Raw genomic sequence first — 20164 nt, 5'->3', positions numbered from 1 at the left:
TGTTGTTTGCTTTCTGACAGCAGGAAAAGTTGTGTATTCAGACCCCCAACCAGGACAAAAATCCGTTATTAGATGTCTGCCTCGCTACTTTTTTTTTCTCTGCTACTGAACTCCGAGTGCTGCAGAGCCAAGAAGCATAGCGAGAAATGGCACTGCATCGTAATCAGTTGCTCTACTGCGTTCAATCACTGAGTGGCCTCTTTTTTTTAAGCCCTGCGACAGATATGATGCGCTAAAAAAAATGCTAACAGAGCTTCATTCCTGACATATGTAAAGGATCCAGAGAAGTTAATTGGGAGATTTTTGCTCAGTTTGTCTGTGAATATTTAGTTTGTAAAGCAATCTAGTGGAAAACAAGGGTTTTTTCGGTAGTGTTGTTGCCTTGCTTTGGATTTAAATTCACCAAAACCTTTGAGTAGATGATCATTAGTTTAACATAGATCAGACTTTTTGATGGAAAAAGCCATAAACACTTCATATTTTTTAAATGTTAATCCTTGAGAGCCATGCTCAGAATTTAAAAGTCAACATACATGAAAATGCGTGCTTTTTTTTAGGCACTGTACCACTTTTAAAGTACAAAAAGTCTCTGAATTCTTTTGACAACATGGTTATGTTGTTTCTAATCAATGAGTATCAATTAAAAAATCCATGCAAAAGAGTGTAATGGGAAAAAAAAGATTAAGGCGCTGAGGGTAGTGTCAATTCCATAATACAAACGTAACTAAATATTTCTGCGCTTTCTCACCAGCAGTTTCCATAGTTTACCTCACTGGTTAGTGGAGAGCCATATGCACCCATCAAAAGAGCCATATGTGGCTCCGGAGCCATAGGTTCCCTACCCTTGGCATATATCAATTATACTATATACCTGTTACCGCATTATATTCATTAAAAAATCATATTGCAATGTGAAAGAACTGTTGGGGGGAAAAATAGTACATTTTTTAGGTGTCTGCTTTTATTCTTCAGTTGCATATTGTATTGTTCATGTATTTATATTTTGTTGAAAATCGGTACAAAATACACAGTATTGCACATAATAAATCAATTGCACTTTTTTTTAGAAGGTACATATAAATATTGGACTCTCTTAGTGCTATCTATGAATTCAAGTGAAAACACTTCTTTTCTTTTTTGGCTTTGACTGATGCTTAAAATTATAGTCATGTATTTTTTTTGTTACATATAAGCTATTCCTGCTTGTAAATAACATGAGCCCTAATTGCATCGTGTGTAAATGTATTTATAGTAATTATAATTACTGTTATACCCTTCGTATTCCTTTTAAAAAGGAGAAAGGAAGGAAAACACATGTATAAGTCATTTAAAAATCGGTTTGTTTCTCTTTAAAAAGCTAAAATCCTGCAAAAATTGTGAGGGTATGCTGTACATTCACTTCTGGCTTGGTTACTGATACAATCAAATATATTTGCCGTTACCCTTTAGTATATAATAATCCTTAGGGCTGGAACACAATAATGTGAGCCTCAACTCACCGTTAAAAGATGACAGTGGCTTTGTTGCAATAAATCTGGACTTATAACCACTGTTTCATAAATATATTCAGCTAAAACTTTGAAGTTTTTTCTACAGTTTTTGATAAAAACTTCCTCTGAGGTCCAAAAAAGCCTTTAAGAAAATAAGTGTTGTATAACTTTTTTGTTTTGTTTTAAATAACCATCTCCAAAGTTTGTCAAGATATATAATATCAAGGTGATATTTTTTTTAATTATAAGCTTCTTATTTTAGATGCTATGAAGAGTTTATTATGTGAAAATAGTCCTGGTCCACCGAAAAAAATTCAGATCCTGAATTGTGTTCTTTGTGCTTGGCTGTATGGCAAGAAGCAAGTCCACATTGTCCCTATGTCGGGAATCTCCCAAGATGATAGCTAATCACATTTTCACACCCCAATTGGAGTTAAATTACTTCCAAAATAACTCCAGATGGAAATTAGGAAAGCATGACGTTCCGGCTTCACATGAACCAAAGTCTCCAGCGGGCATGCTTCTTGGACTCGACTTTGGACTTGCGCTTAGGCGTGGATGTGAAGGCCTCGTGGGGGTACGGCAGGGCGGGGTAGTGGGTGTCGTCCGAAGGGCAGAGTCGTTTTATGAGGGGTTGAAGTTTGTCTTCCTGTTGCTTGAAGTCCAGCTCTACACTACAGGAAAACAAAATGGGCAGACAACAGCAACTTTAGTTACATAATACTACAAAATACAACATTTTCTGGACTATAAGATGCACATTCTTTCATAGTAATGGTGGGCCTATGACTTATACTCTACTATACTATACCTATTATACTCATTTTTGATTATACTCTATTAATACTCCACTAAGTACTACTTCTAAACAAGGTCTTGTTTAGAACACAATGTTGTGTAAAAAAGGCTTTTAAGCTTTTAAAATCCCCCCAAAAGGGCGTCTTATACTCCAGTGTGACATTATTCATTCATTTTCTGAACTGCTTATCCTCACAAGGGTTCACAGGGGGTGAAGGAGCGTAGCTCAGCTAAATACAGGAACCAGGGAGGGGATACCCCGAATAGGTGGGTATTTAATGGCAGGGCACAAGCACAAACACTCATTCTCATACCTAGGGGAAATTTAGAGTGTTCAACCAGCCTACCAAGCATGTCTTTGGGATGTGGGAGGAAACTGCAGTACCCGGGGAAAGCCCACACAAGCCCAGAGAGAACCCTCAGCGCTCTTTTCAAAATTCTGTAACTTCTACAGCTGTCACTGACACTAGAACACGATCATTCAATGTTTTTTTTTATGCACACACCACAAATTGCCCTAAATCTTCTCCATAGTACACCAGTTGTGGGATTTATTTGCAGCAGTCGTCGTTTTTAATCTGTGCATACATCTGACTGATAGCTCTTGCTAGGTGAGGGGAGAAAAGAAAGCAGTAAATACACTTGCACTTTTAACCTTTTAACCTAGACTTGCATAATGGGTGGTGGATTTGCTTCGTGATGGCTGATTGGTTAGGAAGTGGGAAGGTTAGATTGGCATATAAAGTATATGATTTTGTGCAGTTTTTCCACAAAAATTGGAAAATAAGCAATGGTTTGTTGATTATCAGAACATTCGCTTTTCAGAGGCCAGGTGGAAATGTTGTAAATATCAGACTAAATCTTTACGATCATTGTAAAGGACCTCTCAAAGTCCAAAATGACCCTAAAAATGTCCACTTTCAAATGTAAGACTTCATAAAATGACCATGACAAACACATTGCAATTCCCCTGACTTAGGTGTTTTCCCATTCAAGGCTGAGGCCATCTTGGCAATTAGAGATAAATCACACTTGCCTAATTACAAGGTCTAGTAATCAATTGAGGCAAACTTGGTCCAAGTTTGAATCCATGAAATGTGTTTTGTAACTGTAAAGCTAATGGAAGAGCTATTATAGAAACACTTGAAGGGAATTTCTCGAATGTCTGCACTAACGTCTGGATCAATGACAGTAAATCATGTGGGGAATCAATCTATAGCGCTTATCCTCACTAGGGTAGTGAGTGAGCTGGTGCTGATCCAGATAAAAGTCAGCACTGCTCAAGTTTATTCACACATACTGCAAAGTTTCAAGCGAGAGATCAAATTAGCGCCAACTGTCGGTCTGGTATGATCAATGACGTGGCAGGTTTGTCAGCGGCTAATGAGGATTTGCCGCAAAAGTACTTGACTACGGCGCTTTCATTGCGAACAAAGCCTTAATTGCGTCTATGCCAAAGCTCCAAGGGGCACTTTCTCCTCATCTATTTCTGCCATTTTCTAGTTTTCTTTTTTTTTGGAGATCACTCACCCACACACTATCACATTAATAGGCTTTTCCTTGCTCTTCAGAGTAAAGCCCATCACACTGTTGAGACAATTGCGTTCAGATCGAGGCTAGAAATATTTATTTCTCTCTATAGACTCAATAGTTTTAATTTTAGCTCATTTAGAGATCAACTATTTCTATATTCCTTTTCATTGATATAGTACATGGTTGCGTCCTATCTATTTGCAATTGATTTAATCACTACTAACCCTCACAGTCCAAATGGATTTTTACCATCAATAGTAGTGTTACAGCACAGTTGTACCTTTTGGCTTTAGTTTTACTAAACAGGTCTTTAGCACGTAAAGGTTATTGTGGAGTCTATTGTTGGATAAAGCAGTGCTCAAAAGATAATCATCCTTTTTTGAAAGCAGATCAAAAGGACATTTCAGAGAGTTTTATCAGCTAGCTCACTTATCAGCGTCTAAATGTCATCAAAAAGGCTGTCGTTTTTGGGTTTTTTTTTAATAAACGCTTGCTATGCCCTTTTGAAATCACTATTTGGATCAAATAGAGACTTTTGACCTTAGTGTTAATCCCAAGTGTTTGGAATGTGGCATTATGTCAAATCAATTGATCACTTAAGTTGACTGGACCGACATTTTAAGAGTATGGGAATCAAACCTGCGCTTGTCGGGTTGCTTAAACTACATTTAGATTTCTTACAATTATAGTATGTCATGCTTAACTCTAAAACAATGACTTTTACTTCAATTGACACAACTCACTCAAATATAATAATATATATTTGGCTTAGTTAAAATTTGCATTAGTTGACCATCAGCACCAATTTCATACAATGGAGTCCAACTACAATACTATTCTTTACAATTATGATGATGCACCTGAGTCCGAAAAGTACCCGGTTATTTTCCAATAATTAATGAGCTGCCAGCCATTCTTTGCATCCCTCTGGACTGCCTTCAATCCCCTCACTCATCTGGTCCCTAGTGTACCTCAGTTCTCATCTGTGAAACTCTTGAGCATTCACTCAATGGGCCGCTCTTGTCGCTATGGTAACTGACTTGTCGCTTGACACGAAAAGCAACATTTTCCCGGATGTGGCTTTAACTTGACAATATGTTTTCATTCAATCAACCTTAAGCAGAGTTTAACTAATTTCTTAGCTACGCTGAATTAATTTAGTTTTTTTTAAATCACTACTATTCAGCTATAGTTTTTTTGTCTCAGTTTTCCATTAGATTATTTATCTTATGGTCATTCCCAATAACAAAATAATGTTCCTAAATCAGACGCTAGTCTATAGAAAATAATGGCGCAAGTCCTTAACAATTATCCCTTTAATCTGCCTCCCTGTATGATTACCAGACTGCAATCAACCTGTTAATCACATTTGGCATTTTACTGCAATACAAATACTTGTAACATGGCTCCATCAAGTTTGCAGCTTCTTGTACATCACCGGTGTTAAACTAATTGGGGTCACATCCGGCCAGCTACCTCATTTTGTGTCGCCACTAACTGTAGATTACATGCATCAACTTTGTGTGTTTTGGCTAGTATAATAATTTAATAATACTTCTACAATCCAATTACTGTGATTTGAAATCTTCTCATCTACTTCGTTGACTTTCCATTCGGCCTCTATCTTTCGCCAAGCTTGCCCTTTCCACACCTTGATGCGTTACATCACCACACGATACGCCACGAATGCCGCTAATCTTTTCATCCTTCTTCCCCCCATTCTGATTCAAAGCCACGCACGTTTGTATTAAAAGTCCCGAATCCCTTTCCATCGGCCTCGCTGCACGCAGGCGATAACGCATTTCTGCGATATGCTTCAGGAATCTTCAAAAAGGGGGGAAAAGTTAAACCTCGAAAGCTTGGCGCTATTTGTGTATTCCACTTAAAGTCCTTGGACTCCAATGCCGTGCTGTAGCGCCCCTTTTTGATATATTGATTATTTGGAGGGCGTGTGGCGTCCTTCTTTCTACATGTATTAAAATGCTGAACTTGTTACGACAAATTCCTGGCCCGCTGACAAATAGATATTACTAACAATGGGTTTGATTTATTACCCCCCCAAAAAAACGTATTCCCATAGTCACTCTAATTATAATGGAATAAATTTGCAATGCATATAAGATAATTAAAATGATTCACCCAAACTATGATGCAATATACTAACAATACATTAAAGTAAATGAGAAAGAGGTCTGCCACAAACAATTGTTTTTTAATTATTCATTGATTATAAATGCAATAAGCGGACTAATCGGCTTATTTAAAAATCATATTCTTTACTTTTTATTACTCTTTGCTTTACATTTTAGCTGGAAATGATGCTTTGGAACCAAAAGATTGGACTTTAAATCTTATTTTTGAACTCTTTAACTATTTAGTTTGCCAAAGCAAAGCATATGATTGCAAATATAATTTGTATAATTTACAATGAAACTGTAAAATTAACAGCAATCTATTTGAACTAATTTGAATGAGTTCCCCTTCAAAATTGATTGGACCACCCATCGCTGTCAATCAATTGAGTTGAAATAATCATATTGTGTACGTTATTACTATTTATTGCAATTATGCGGCAAAGCAAAACACCCAAACTATTATACCATATTGCAAAATAGTACAATATCATACGATTTACCCCACTAACAATAGGATCCACTTTAATGACTTCATGACAGCTCTGGTGCCCACGCGTACTTTGTTTTCCGTCACGGCTATGCTTGCTAACCTGGCTCAGCTTCCTCTTGCTTCCTGTGTTCTTCCACCTCCAGAGAGGTGGCTTTCACGGAGCTGGAGGTAATTAGATTTATTTTTAATCCCGCCTGCCTGCATCAATGCCTCTGCTATATTTGAGTCTGTGTCCAATCAACATCATTTTCTCTAAATCAGCACTGTTTTCCATGCCATGCATAGGCTTTTAAAAAAGAAAACCTAGCTCAATTTCAGCGTCAAAATAGGCGTTTTATTTAGTATTCTATTGTTCTACATGTTGTAGGGTGAGGAAGTGTTACAAATGCATTTAGCAGATCGAAGAAGGGTTGTTTTAACAGTGTGGTCGACTCATCTGAACAAATTCTGTAATAGCGAATTGCTGTGTAATCAAATTCCAGACTTTTTCCAAATCTAAAATCAAGGACTTTCATTTAAATGTAGGTTTGATTAAATGTTATCATGCAGATATTAAAATACAATACATTGCCACTGTATATTTACAAAAATGAGTCTTACTAATACCAGCTATCTGTTCCTTGGCGAAAAAATATTATATTGAATAGTACTTGACCTTACTTCTTTGAGTATTCTAGTCAATGATCAGAAATAAATCAATCTGCACATTCTCATTGACCAAGAATATATCAGGAACATTCAGTATTAAGTTGTTCACATTTTAAAAGAGGAATTGCCCAACTTAAAGTTTAATAGTGTTCTCTAGAGTGTCACAGTCTGCCTTTCCAAAGCAGAGATGAAGAGTAAGAACACCGTTGGGAGCCGGAATGTTACTTTCCTCGAGCCCAAATCACAGATTTAACATGAAACACTGTACTGAGTCATTGAATAACACCTCGTAAGCTTCCGTGTCACTAACTTGTCCAAAGCCATTACGTTGCTCTCTTGTTGTGTCTTTCACATCAGTGCCGTAATGCCACTCGTGTCACATTGCCGTGCCAATGCTTTTTAACTTTGCTCACCTCTGGGGAAGGACGTTGTTTCAGGGCACTCGACACGGGAAGTCTAACAGCACACATTACTGTTCAAGCCTTTGTTTTTTTTAGTTGTTTGTCTGTGTATGTGTGCAAGTGTGTGTGTGTTAGGTCAATGCTTGCTGAGCAAAAAAACCTCACTCAAACTCCAAATGGCAAACTTTAACTACAAGCCCAACATCAACCCATTACCCAAAAGCTTGAGCACTCGACACAAAACCCCTGCTCACTGTTCCCAACACGAAACTCTCATCTTTAATCCGCAACCATTGAACATAAATGCAATCTCTACCCCTTAACTCCAATCTCCTTAACCAAACCGCTATCTACCTCCAATGCCAACCCCTAACCCTACAACAGAAACAAATGTCTTAAATCTTGACTTTAAAGATTTGACAAATGGGCTAGGTCAGCACAATTATGATACATATAGAAAAGTTCATCCGTTAACAGTACATATGAAACATAAACAGAAAAAAAGACTAAAGTATTAACATGCTCATCACTCATCATTAAAGTAAAAAGTATAAAGTAAAGTAAAAAGGAATTTATTCATAAATATTAAAATATAATTTGAAAAAAAAGATAGACCCCGGTTGACAGCCCAGACCCAAAATAAAAGATATCTACCTTTTAATCTTTGACCCTACTCCATCAATCAACACCTAACTCTGACCTCTTTCTCTTAAACCCATCCTTTCATTCTCTTTGCAGGATTCAGTTCAATCAGAGGAGGGATTGAAATGTCTATTTAGAGGCAAAAGGCTGACTGAGTGAAAAAGCAGTGTCCACTAAAACTAGCTTCATCGATTGCCGCTCAGTCCCTGCGCTCTTTAATCCTTCCATTTTTTACCTTTACTATTTCGAGACAGACTTTAGCCCTGTGTGCAGTGAAAGTATGTACACCAAAGATTGGGTCTCGATTGCTCACCATAATATTCACGTTGACATTGATGTTATTTGTCAGAGTAAAAGTTACTAAAGTACTAAAATCTTTGCTCCAATTGACATTGGTTCAAGATAATAGCATCAGTATACTATAACAATAGAGTTTTGTATAGTTCTAAATTCTCACATATTTGCAGGAATTGGCATGTAATGTACAATGCCTTTTTTATTTAGATTAATTCGTAAAAGTATGCATGATCTGTGAGATTGTGGAAATAGTTTTTTACTCCGATTACAAACTTTTGTGTGTCACTTTTCCTCAAACCCAAATTGTTTGGTAAATATAAGGTATGGCCATAGTACACTGTCAATTTACTCCACTATAAAGTGTTGCTGTCAGTGTTAAAAATATTGTGATGAGCAACTCTGAATGGGTTTGGTGTAGTTATCCACTAAAACCGAACCTTAATGTTCAATGTTTGCTGTCCTACCAAGATCACGTGACCTCCCTACCTGACCAATCTACTTCGAAAGAAAACGATGTCAAATTTGTGTCTTAGAAGGAATTTCAACACTGACCTGTAAATAATGCATGCGCTGTTCCGGCATGTGTCACAGTTGGCCGTGTCCTGTCCAGTGCGATAGGATAGCCTGGCAGGGAAGTTGAGAAGAAGATGAGAGTGGTGAACGTATAACAATTCCAGACCTTGTTAAGCCTTTCACGCTTTTTCGCCAGTCTGTCTCTCGTCTGCAGGGAGTCGGGCGCCATTAGCGACGCTTGACTAATTAATAGGAGAGGTGACTCTGCGGGCTGGGCTATGAGGTAGCTCAATCAAAGCCTGACCACCCGATTGACAACATTAGCCCACAGTTGCACCCGAGTCAGAAGCTAATTATTTTTTTAACTGCAAGTTAATCATTTTATTATTGTCCTTTATCAGAAGGGGTTTAAATGTCATGTGCAGTACACACAAAATCCCATTTGCTATTTTAATACTTAGACTTTATGTTAGGGTGATTCAATTCTTCGTTTTATTTCAAGTTGTATGGTCAATTGAGTGTTAATAACTCCTATTGGATAATTGATTGTGTGGAATTGATTTTCAATCAAAGCAAAATGGAGTGTGCTCCTTTGCAGTAACCAGCTGAGGTGTAATTCAAATTAAATTCCCATGTTTTGATGAATCCCCAACAGGGAATTCGGTGAAATAAACGCTAATTTGAAGCCGGTATACTAGTCAAATTGTCGGAGCAAAAGTGGCATCAACATTTTGATGTGTTGGAGCATTTACCATTGGAAAAGGTAACATTAATCATTGCACCACATCAATTGCTTCATATCTTTTTAAGGCATAGTGTAGAATGTTTGGATGCTTATGAATCCCTTGGAGACCACTGCAAGCTCACTTCCTAAGTCAACAAAGCATTTCTATTGCTCCCTACCTAGTACAGAACCATGAACATAACTACCGTTTTATGTGGGTTCAATGGGATGTTTCACTTGGGGCACATGCAATAACCTGTTTTGAGCTTTGCAGAAGGCTTTGCCTCTATTTTGTGTGTCTCAACATGTACGAGAGAGAACAACCAATGTTATCTGAAATGGGATGTTTGGCATTGATGTTTGATGACTCCATCATCATTTGACTCTTTATTAGAACATTCAATGGATCTATTCACATTCGGCTCATCAGTTTTCTCTCATCAGTATTAAAGATGCTGCAACAATCAGGAAAAATTAAACACCTATCATAAATTTCCCTATCCTTATCTAATCCTTTTCTCACCATATGATTTGACAGATATATCAGTGGTGTTGATGTGAGTATTTAATACCGTTGCGGTTGGATGAGTAGAGGTATCATAGGCATTTTTTGCTGTAGTTAAAGGGGATATATTTTGCGAAAGTTTATTGGAAATGTATATAGACCGTCTAGATAATGGCAACAACAAGGACATTCTTACAGATTTTTCCACCTTTCTCACAAAATCTAATTAATTAGGTCACTCAGTTTGTCTATGGAATTCAATTTTGTAAGTTAGTGTAGTTAACAAATCCCTTTAGGTCAGTGGTGTCAAGTGTCTGCCAAGTTGGCTGCCACAATTAATGGAATAATGAATTAACAGCTTTTTAAATTATTGATAGATCATTTATAGACATCCACATCTTTTTGAGTCTGCGAAGGGCTGTATGCCTTTTTGTGCCTTGCAAATGGTTAGCCACCAATACACGGTGCCTTTAGTTGGCTGAGATAGGCTCCAGCACCCCCTGTGGCTCATTGTGAGGAAAATGAATGAATGAATATTCTCTTCTATGGTAGTTAAGACAAATGTATAAGGTCATAGTTCCCAGACACATCAATTTCACCCATAACACACTGAACTAATGAGATCCAATCGGTACTTTGTGCTTTTTTTGGCTTTCTTTGTGGGAGATTGACAGCAAGGTGGCCATTAGCTTTCTATTAACAGCCTGATTTTTCCACTTTTAAATGTCACTGTGCTGGTTGGTGTAATGGTGTTTCATTGAGTTGTCTTCCAGTAATGACAATTTTTAAAAATGTAGAGTGCTCATAGTTCATAACCATTGTCCAGTCTATTTTAAAGTCAGATATTATTATACACACAGCTGAGCTTTTTTGCCTGTAGGCATTTCTATTTTTTGCAAGCATTTGTGTATGTAGTCTGTTTGGAATAACTCTTTGAGTTTAACGCTAATCAAAACATATAAGCATCTGAATTCCCAAGACCTCGCAAATTGCTCATCCAATTGGTAATTTTTGGGCTTCTTTTCTGCTAAACAAAACTCTATTTCCCGAGGCCTCGATGTTATCTTCATCCTTTTATTACCTCAATAGCCATTTCACAATAAATGTTTTTTTCCCCCTAAGGTCTGCATTCCAGACAATTTCACCATTTTAAACTTACATCCAGGTGGATTTGCTTAGATTGCACTATTTGTAGATGAAACCTGTTAGTAGAAGGTTGGGGAATTTTTTTTTGTAAATTACTTGATGCCTAAATGAAGATGTTGATATTAAATAACTTAACTGCATTAAAATAAGACGTCAATAAAATTACTCTTGAGAGGTGGGAGGAATATCAAGAGGGGAGTCTGTGAGAGCATGTGCATTGATTTTTGGCAAAAATATGATCTGTGTTAGTACAAAAATGCTTCGGTTCATATTTTATATAATATATTAGGAGACTGAAGTAATATCCAAGGAAACCATCATAAAATAATGAGCTAAAAGACATAAAACTACACTTCACTTGACGCTTCAACTTTGGTCTTTACCGATCTCCTTCAGTCTTTCATTTCTCTGATTTTCTTTTTATGATCTTAAGCTTTGTTATCATTGTTATTGCTTTTCTATTGGGTGGCTCAGCATCAATAGAAGACCCCAAATAATGAACTGCAATTGTGTTAGTGAAAAATAGGTGAGCAGAAGTAGCAGCCCAACCATTCTGATTTGCGAAATATCCCAGACAACCTAAGCATCATGTCTCATAATCATTGAAATGCCAAACCCATCCACTTACCCTTCTCTGTGGGCTTCCCCCCTTTCCAGTTCTTGGATGACCCCCAACAGCACCTTGATGGTCTCCTGGCTGGAGCTGATAAGGTTCTCCATGGCTTGAAGCTGTGCTTTAACATCACTGTCCTGATTCATAGGCACTATTTGCTTACAGGCCTCCTGGTCTGACGCCGTTCCCCCTTGAGGCTTGTCAGCTGCATGACAAGTCGCCCGAACTGCGCAACCTCTGCCGGTACGTGGCAATGTCTCGCTCTGCATCCCATTGAACTGCAGACTTTTCTTGCGCTTGTGTCGTGCCGAAAAACTGTCCAGGCACTCCACCTGTGTAAGGGAGTTCCATGAGATGGGCCCTGTCACTTTGGAAGCCCTGTCCGGCAGGGTTCTTGATCGAGACAAGCCCACCTCCACTGGTGGCCTTTCTTTATGTTGTAATCCCCCACCAGCTTTGGATGGAACACCACAGAGCTGGTAGTCTGAGTTGGTAGCGGAACTCAGCATTAACGAATCCTCGCACAGGCCTTCAGGTTTGGTGTGCTGCTCCACTGTGGCCACGCATTCATTAGTGTGAAGCAATGCTTTGGTCCGCCAAACTCTGCTCCCATGACAGGCTCCCTCTTCTTCTGCGTCCTCATCAAAACACTGCTGCGTAGTCGGTTTTACTTCCAGGACAAAGCCATTATTAGGACCTGTGTATGTTTCGGCCACGTGCTTAAATGTGTGGCCTTTCTTGCGTTCGAATGGGAACGTCTGGTAGCGCTTGTTTAGGGCAGGTGACGTCTGCACTCCAGTGCTGCGCGTAACGTTGGGGATGGATCGGCGGGCGGGTACGGTCATGTACTTGCGGTATGTCGATTTGTAAGACAGAGGATTCCCTTCCTTGGCCAAGTCGGCTTCCCTCTGCTCGTTTTGTGCCTCGCAGATATCCTTGAAACGCACTTGGAGGGCTTTATTCCGCTTCCTCACCTGTCGACTGGCATCCAGGGTATATTTGACTTGCAGAGCTAGTGTGGTGGAAGGCAGGGGCGCCACCACTCCATCCGAATCAGATTCGGAGTTGGTGAGCATGCATGTGCCACCCTCCTTGCTCACCATGATTCCTAGGAGGGATGGAAAAAGATAATCAATTGGCGCCAGTGAGGGGATTAGTCATAATGCTTTGTGTCTCCATCTCAATTGTCAGAGATAAATTTGCATAGATATGGAAAGGATTACAATTCCTACACTTGCAATTACCAAACAAAAAAAGTTAGTAATCCAGTGCGTCAACATTAAGATTCTTTTATTTAGTGTTTCCAAAACGTTCTTGAATATTGAGGAAAAACCTCATGGCACATTAACCAATAATAAATGTTTTAGAACGCTTTGTTGTCGGTCTAAGTCACAAACAGATACAAAAGAACAGTTGAACAAACCTGCTTCTTGTGACCAAGTAGGATATATATAGCATAACATGGATTAAAAGTGTTATGTCTATGTATTGAACACATGACATTAAAAAAATGTTAAAATTCCAGACTGTTAAAGTATTTATAATCTCCACAGATTCCATTTTAATCCCATTCTCTGTGAAACCCGAGACGCTTAAATTTATTTGGCCACTTAATCCCTCAGGCTATCCAATCCACATAGTTTTTCTTTCAGTGGTAAATTTTTTTTCGCCTACCGCTATATTTCAAGATCCACAAGTACCCCTTCGCTTTACAATGCTGTCAAATTGTTATCTTTTATTTACAACCAGCTTTTATTGTTTGCTTTGCTCTTAATTGTATGACCTTTTTCCTTTTACTTCAGTAGAAATAGCTGCCAACACAAAAGTTTATACAAGTTGTGAAAAGGTTGAGTTTTATAAGGAATCTTTCTGCCGGTCCTCTCACTCTTCTGCTACTACTGATACTTGAAATCTGTTTTGTTAGAGACTATATATGTAGAATATATATAAGTATATATATGTATATAAAATATATGTACACACACACTGATTTATTATACTCAGGTGAGACTTATAGTCAGAAAAATACAGTAGTTTTCACAGGCTCCTTAACTCACCCCTTCGACTTAGTATAAACACAGTATAATTTCCCACCTACTGATTTACAACAAGAAAACATTCTGCAATCTTATTTAGATGTTGAATCAGACAGGGCAATTATTTCCGCCTCGCTCTGTCAACAGCAAAAAGGCGGCCAATTTCAACGTGTTTTGGTAATTTACCTGCAAGCCACAGAAGGAAAGTTTAGTCCCCTTGAAACCTCTTTCTTGAATTAGCTTTATGTCTTTGATTGAGACATGCATGGGTGGGAACCATCACCTTTTTAACAATGAAAACACTGACCGTAATAGCTATATGTCCGCAGTATCCATGGCACATACCACCCAGTTCCTTCTTTAATGGAATGTGTCAAGATTTACTATTAAATATTGGTATGTCAAGTCTTTCAAGCTCACTGAATATAACATTTTGGGGCCCTTTTAGGGAGTGGACAGGTTAATTTTCCATATAAACACAGTTGAGTACATTGAAAAAATGCGAAAAGCAGTTGTGTAATAGTGTGCTCCCAGGGTCTGTCATTGTCAATTTTCGGTACGTGACATTCTGTAAAAGGACTCCCGTTAGCCCCCTGACCGCTACAACCACTATGGGGGACCTCTGTTCCAAATAGTGAGACACAATGTTCAAGATTTTTTTTTTTACAAGGAAAATAAATATGAAATGTCGCTGCGCTTGGAGTAATCTGTTAATTAAATATGAATCAGTCTTTGTGGACTCCCTTGTGTACTACAGTACATCGCGCATTGCTTTTGTCTTTGATTTTTTTTTTTTTTTGACGTTTTGGCATCTCTCTGGGCTCTTGATGTACAAATCCTTGTTATCTTGATTTGTGAGACCCCTCCTCCCCCGTCTGTCGGCATCTTGCAGTAAAACATGACTCATCATCACATAAAGCATCTTCTTAGGCCAGATTTCTTTTTCTTTCTTTGGGGGAAGGGGTTTCCTCTGGAGACACCAGGCCTTGGCAAAGAGGAACTGATTCCCGGAAAGCTGATTCTTTACAAATCCACAGCTAAACAATCCAGATTACTGCAGTCAAACAATTAAATACTCATTATTGGAAATGGTTCTTGTTCTGCGGGCACATGATAATTGAACACACTGCACCTTCAAATACAGCCGCCAGCCCAATCCTAACTCAGCAGTTTCTTTGGTGACAGTCATCGCCGTAGGGAACTCATAAAGGGTTGAAATGTCACTGCTCGGCACCTGAACCTTGCGGGCTTGACAGTTTGCCCCATTTTATTTTTTTTTTCACATCAGACTAATTTTGTCTTATCTCTCACGCTCCATCGAAAGGAAAAATTCATTAATGTTGTGTGCGAAAAGCCCTGAATTAATTAAGTGCCAGGAAATGTGGCTGTACATACCAATGAGACAACACAGGCTCATTTTCGAATATTGTGCGCAAAAAGACTGGATAACAAATTCCGTTTAGCTGAAAGAGTCTCCGCAACAGAACCCTGAGGCACACCAATTGATTGCCTTTCACCAAATATATGACTTATTTGAAATGTTTCACTTACTCAAGAATTTGTGCTATTGGCCTTCTGGTGGTTCTAAAAAAATTGGTTCAATACCATTGGCCTGCTGTTTTCGGTCAATTCTGTCCCCCTAAAATAGGTTTTGAAATTACTTTTTCACATGAAATCAAAGTCTGCCATTTTGGTTCTAGATGCCCACTTTCATGACTACTACACTTTTGGCTTATCCGTGATGGGTCGCCACAGCCAATCAACTTTTTCCATTTGACCCAGTCCTTTGCATCATCCTCCCATACACCAGCCCTCTTGGATCTCTAGTCCTCTTCCCTGGCAGTTCCACCATCTTTCTCAGATATAATTAACATCCTTATGCTGAATGACCACTTTACCTCATTTACCAAATTGGAACCAGATCTACAGAAGTTATACCGGGGTACATTTGTAAAATCATTGGCACTTCCTTGTGTTGGAACTGCCTGGCATCCCGCCCCCTGACAGTGGAGTGGACGCAAGGGCCCATTGGTCACTGCTCATAACTTTAATCAATGATGTAACAGCAATAAAGCCAGAGAAAATCTTGCGAAAACTCGACGGTCTCTATCCACCAAGGAATTCTCAATTACAGCTACGAGCTGGCTGAACAAATGAGCGTAGCGGCGGGTTGGAAGTTCTCTATAATCCTGCTTTATCTACTGTTGTTTTGTCTCTCTCACTTTCCTGCTTATTTCTGAGCTCACAGTTACAAATGGCTTACCGGCGTTTTGAAACACTTTGAAACCCTTGCGTACCGCTTGGGTCAATTTTGACAGTAATGAAAATACCCTTAATGTCATTTTTTCAATTTGGATTATTGGGACTTTCCTTAAATTGGCCCAAACACACAGAAATGGAAATAGTTTAAGTTCAGGTTTACTTTTATGACAACTAACACATCGAGTGTGTTTTACAACCACTGACGGATGTTTGCCTGCCATAATGTGCCGCCAGTCTGATTGACTGCAAAGGTCAACGGCTAGGCGCCGTCAGATGAGCGACACTACGGCAAATCCTTTGTGAGTTCAACGCCGGCTTAATACCCGCGAGATTAAAAGACGGCTGGAAATCATGGGATTTCAAGGGATTGTCTTTCTGGCGGGTGTTGCTCGTGCTGTGGAACCAAACTGTTGCCAGGCAGCATCTTAAAGATCCCTTTCTCGTGCTACAACGAGGGCAAGAGTGTAGTCTGAAGGACAGGGTAATGCAAGTCACCCTTAATATTACAATCCAAGTCACATATCAGTCAAATGATACTCAGCAATTGTGTCTGGGTATGATCTTATATTTGCATACCTGTTGAAGGCAGCCAACAAGAAAAACTGTTGCCTCCATTTCACAAACATCATTATTCAACACAGCATGCAATATACAATTGTTTACAGCGGCTGACAATGAAGTCTGAAAAATAACCTTGTACAATGAGCATAAACCATCAAATATAACTTTTACATACATACTTCAGAATAACATAGAGTAACTGTATTTATCTACTGGCGTAATTCTTCACAAACTTTCGCTTTTCCTGAAACAAATCTTGAATATTTTCCTATTTGGGAGGAGCTAGATTTAGCTGGGGTTATTACATAGTCTCTTTTAATAAACGCTCGTTTTCCTTCTTTCAATATCCATTTATGAACTGGAAAACGGAAGATATTATATTTTCTCTTTTTCTTGACATGTATTAATTATTCCTTTTGCCCAATTTAGAAAAAAACAACAACTTATGGCTGGAAAGATTGCAATTTCATCCCCTTTTTGTTGCCTGATTTTGGTGCTGTGTAGTAGTTAACTCAAATATGGTGTCAATGCCAGAAGCAATTGGATTTCAGTGGGATTTGCCACCTTTGTACAGTTGAAATAACATTCACTATGATTGAGTTCATAAGCTTGTATTTGTATGTATTACATTTGAACTTTCTTGCATAGACGTCTGCCTTTGAGCAAAAAAAAATCCTCTGACTTAATCCCCAGATGAGTGGATTCCTCTTTACATTTCCGCGACTCCTTTTAGCTTGTTGCGTGCATTGCCCTGCTCCCTCTCAGCTGTGCTACCATTCCTTTCCTCTTTGGGGATTTCCCCATGTAGCACATTCATCCATCCACGCAGACATGGAGATCAGATATAGCAGAACGTTGGTTGCCTTAATAATCAGGATGTATCACTTTGCCTGCTCCCTTGCTTTTTCTACGGATTTCTCATTTTTCTGCGCGTTATCTCCCTGTTGTCTTCGTTGGCTTCTTCAAAGACTACAGGTGGCGAGTGACAAGCCCCAATTCATTGTGGAAACGCAAGCTGATGTGTGTGTGTGTATAGTATGAACAGTGGGATGGGAAAATAGGCGGAGTAGATGGAGATTTAATCTCTCCATACTTGTGTGTAGTTAGGATGCGAGGATTCATTTCATCTTGCTTTCATTCAGGGTTTTCTGTGAACATTCATTTGTAATAAATTCATACTCAAACTCATCAAAGCCATCTTTTTTTACAGCTTGCTGTCTAGCATGTAAGTAAGTAATGGAGGTGGTGCTGGTTTGCATTGTAGTATAAAAGGCAGAATGTATGGATATTGGGAAGGTATTACAGTTAAAACAGAGACTTGCTGAGACCATTGTGTCGAACTCAATTGTCCCAAGATGCTTCTTTTGGTTAAAGCTAAGGTAGAGATTTGCTTGAAGTGATTTTAGCATGAGTATCAAATATAGAATGGTTGGAAACTGAAAAAATTTAACATCTTCCAAATTACACTACAAAGTTAATGCAAATTGTCCAACTTTAAGTGGTTTGGAAACAGACTACCTCAAACTGAGGATTTGTGATGTGCAAATAACTCTCTAAACTCTTAAAAAGAAAGGTCACGCAAGCTCTTTTCCCCACACTAGAAATGTAAAATTTTTGAGTGAATCATTCTCTTGGTTTTTGCCTGACGATTCAGATTGAATTGCAGTCCCTTTGTGCTCTGGGTCAGTGTGCCGGGCCCTCTTGAAAAACGACCGAGAGGTTAAACATAGACTCTGGAGTGACAGACAAATGAGGGTGTGTCAACTCTACGCAGACACACATCCTATTTTCATCTCTACTCTACAATTTGGCATCGATGCCTGTCCACATGCAATGACCCTCTTCATCTAAATCGCTCTGTAGGTGGTCTTGGAAAAGATGCAATCAGTTTAAGAGCTGAGTACAGGAGTTTCAATGGGGGTCAAGGGGAGTCGCAGTATCAACATCACCTCTATTGTCTTCGTTTGAATAATGCATATTCAAATCTTTGCATTAAAGTTAACAGGTCAATCTCAACTGAATATCCTTTGTTTTATTCATCAACAAAATTAAATCTATCATTGAGAGAGATGTCACCATAAACTAATCTTCCCCCAACATCCAAATGAGTGAATTACTTCATAAATTACAGATTGATTTGTATGTCTGTTATTTTGCTGTCTTTTTTTTTTTTTTTACGGTTTACTCGTTTGTTGATTTGTTAAAAATAGAATAGAAAAATGGAAATACCTTAACATTTCCTGCACTATTGCCCATTAAATGGCCACCAGCTTGATAGGGATTCCATGGTTACAAGGTTGGAATCTGAGTAAAAACTCCAACTCCTGTATTTATTTTTTCATTTTCATCTTCATAATAGACAAGTCACAAACATATACAACTTAGGTCTTCATCTCCCTGACCTTCAAATTTGGACAAGCAATTCTCCTCATCTCATCAATCACCTGATACGTTTCTAGTCAGATTAAAGTATCACATCTGTCACCTCAGACTGGTCGCCTCTAAGGAAAAACAGAGTACCAAGAGGGAACCCACAGAAACGCATATCTGATGAATCATTTGACTGCAAAAAGCGAGTCGGACAAAACCCTACCGTACCCTTGGGGGGGATCCTTGTAGTTTCTTTTTCACCTTGAGACTCACCTCAGTCAATCATGCAGCGCTTAGGAAAAAGCTGATTTCCCTCTTGTGACCCGTACATGCCTGTGGTTGGGCAGGACAGAAACTACGCCATGAAAGAAGTTGGTGGGGTGGTCAGGCGGGAGTACAACGGGGTCTGGAGTTGTCGCTGCACATCTGCGTCCTGTCATACACCGTCTCTAACTCCCCTTTTTTCCTATCTGTGCTACAACGCCAGCAGGGACTCCCGCTTGTGTGCATCCACACACCCACATACACGCAAACACAACAGCAGCGTCCTCACGGGTAGAATATCCCCATGGTGCTTCCACCGCCGCCGTTGCGGCCGCTGCTGCTCCTCATGCTGTGGCGTTCTCCTTGTTTCTGCGTGCCAACATCTGAGCGTGCGAGTTTAGAGTGTGTGAGAGAGAGAGAGACAGATAGAGTTAGAGAGGGAGAGGTAGGCGAGACGGGGTGATCAGAGGGAGGAGTAGGATGCCAGGCAAGAAGAAACTAAGAGTTTAGACTGATAGTGAAAGTAGCCACATTCAGTTGTATTTAACATTAAAGTTTAATATATCTCTAAAGAAATTACTGAGACTCTTATTATCATGGCTGTTTGTAATACAATCTTGTATGTATAGTCATTTGTTTCATTTGCACATGACTTGCGTCACCTTGTGCATGTACCGACCTAATTTGCTGACCAACATCTTGCTGTGTGATGTCAAACTAATTGTGTGTAGCTAGT

General features: G+C 39.0%; 2 protein-coding genes across 3 annotated transcripts in view; one reads left to right on the top strand and one right to left on the bottom strand.

The window, feature by feature from the left end:
- The window catches only part of dock1 (dedicator of cytokinesis 1), a 68244-nt gene that overhangs the window by 23758 nt on the left and 24322 nt on the right, over positions 1-20164 (top strand). The window lies entirely within an intron of this gene.
- Positions 966-19803, bottom strand: insyn2a (inhibitory synaptic factor 2A). Of its 2 annotated transcripts, none has more exons than XM_077738508.1 (4): positions 19438-19803; positions 11951-13043; positions 8987-9058; positions 966-2164 (listed from the first exon to the last, which is right to left on the bottom strand). In XM_077738508.1, the coding sequence occupies exons 2-4, from the start codon at positions 13036-13038 to the stop codon at positions 1981-1983; spliced, it is 1344 nt and encodes a 447-aa protein (XP_077594634.1). In that variant the 5' UTR covers positions 13039-13043; positions 19438-19803; the 3' UTR covers positions 966-1980. The 2 variants fall into 2 exon arrangements, with proteins under 2 accessions (XP_077594634.1, XP_077594635.1); XM_077738509.1 differs by having other exon boundaries at positions 966-2159.

Source organism: Stigmatopora nigra, chromosome 18 (assembly GCF_051989575.1).
Source record: "Stigmatopora nigra isolate UIUO_SnigA chromosome 18, RoL_Snig_1.1, whole genome shotgun sequence".
NCBI classification, from domain to species: Eukaryota; Metazoa; Chordata; class Actinopteri; order Syngnathiformes; family Syngnathidae; genus Stigmatopora; species Stigmatopora nigra.
Note: the sequence above shows the minus strand (reverse complement) of the source record. Positions and strands in the feature narration are given on the sequence as shown.

What these genes read in the sequence shown, in the direction of transcription:
- insyn2a (XM_077738508.1), bottom strand. Translation starts at nt 13,038, where the DNA reads ATGGTGAGCAAGGAGGGTGGCACATGCATGCTCACCAACTCCGAATCT. An exon ending in GGGGAAGCCCACAGAGAAGG is followed by an intron (nt 9,059 to 11,950) that starts GTAAGTGGATGG and finishes CTTCCCTGCCAG; the next exon opens with GCTATCCTATCGCACTGGAC. An exon ending in AGCGCATGCATTATTTACAG is followed by an intron (nt 2,165 to 8,986) that starts GTCAGTGTTGAA and finishes GTTTTCCTGTAG; the next exon opens with TGTAGAGCTGGACTTCAAGC.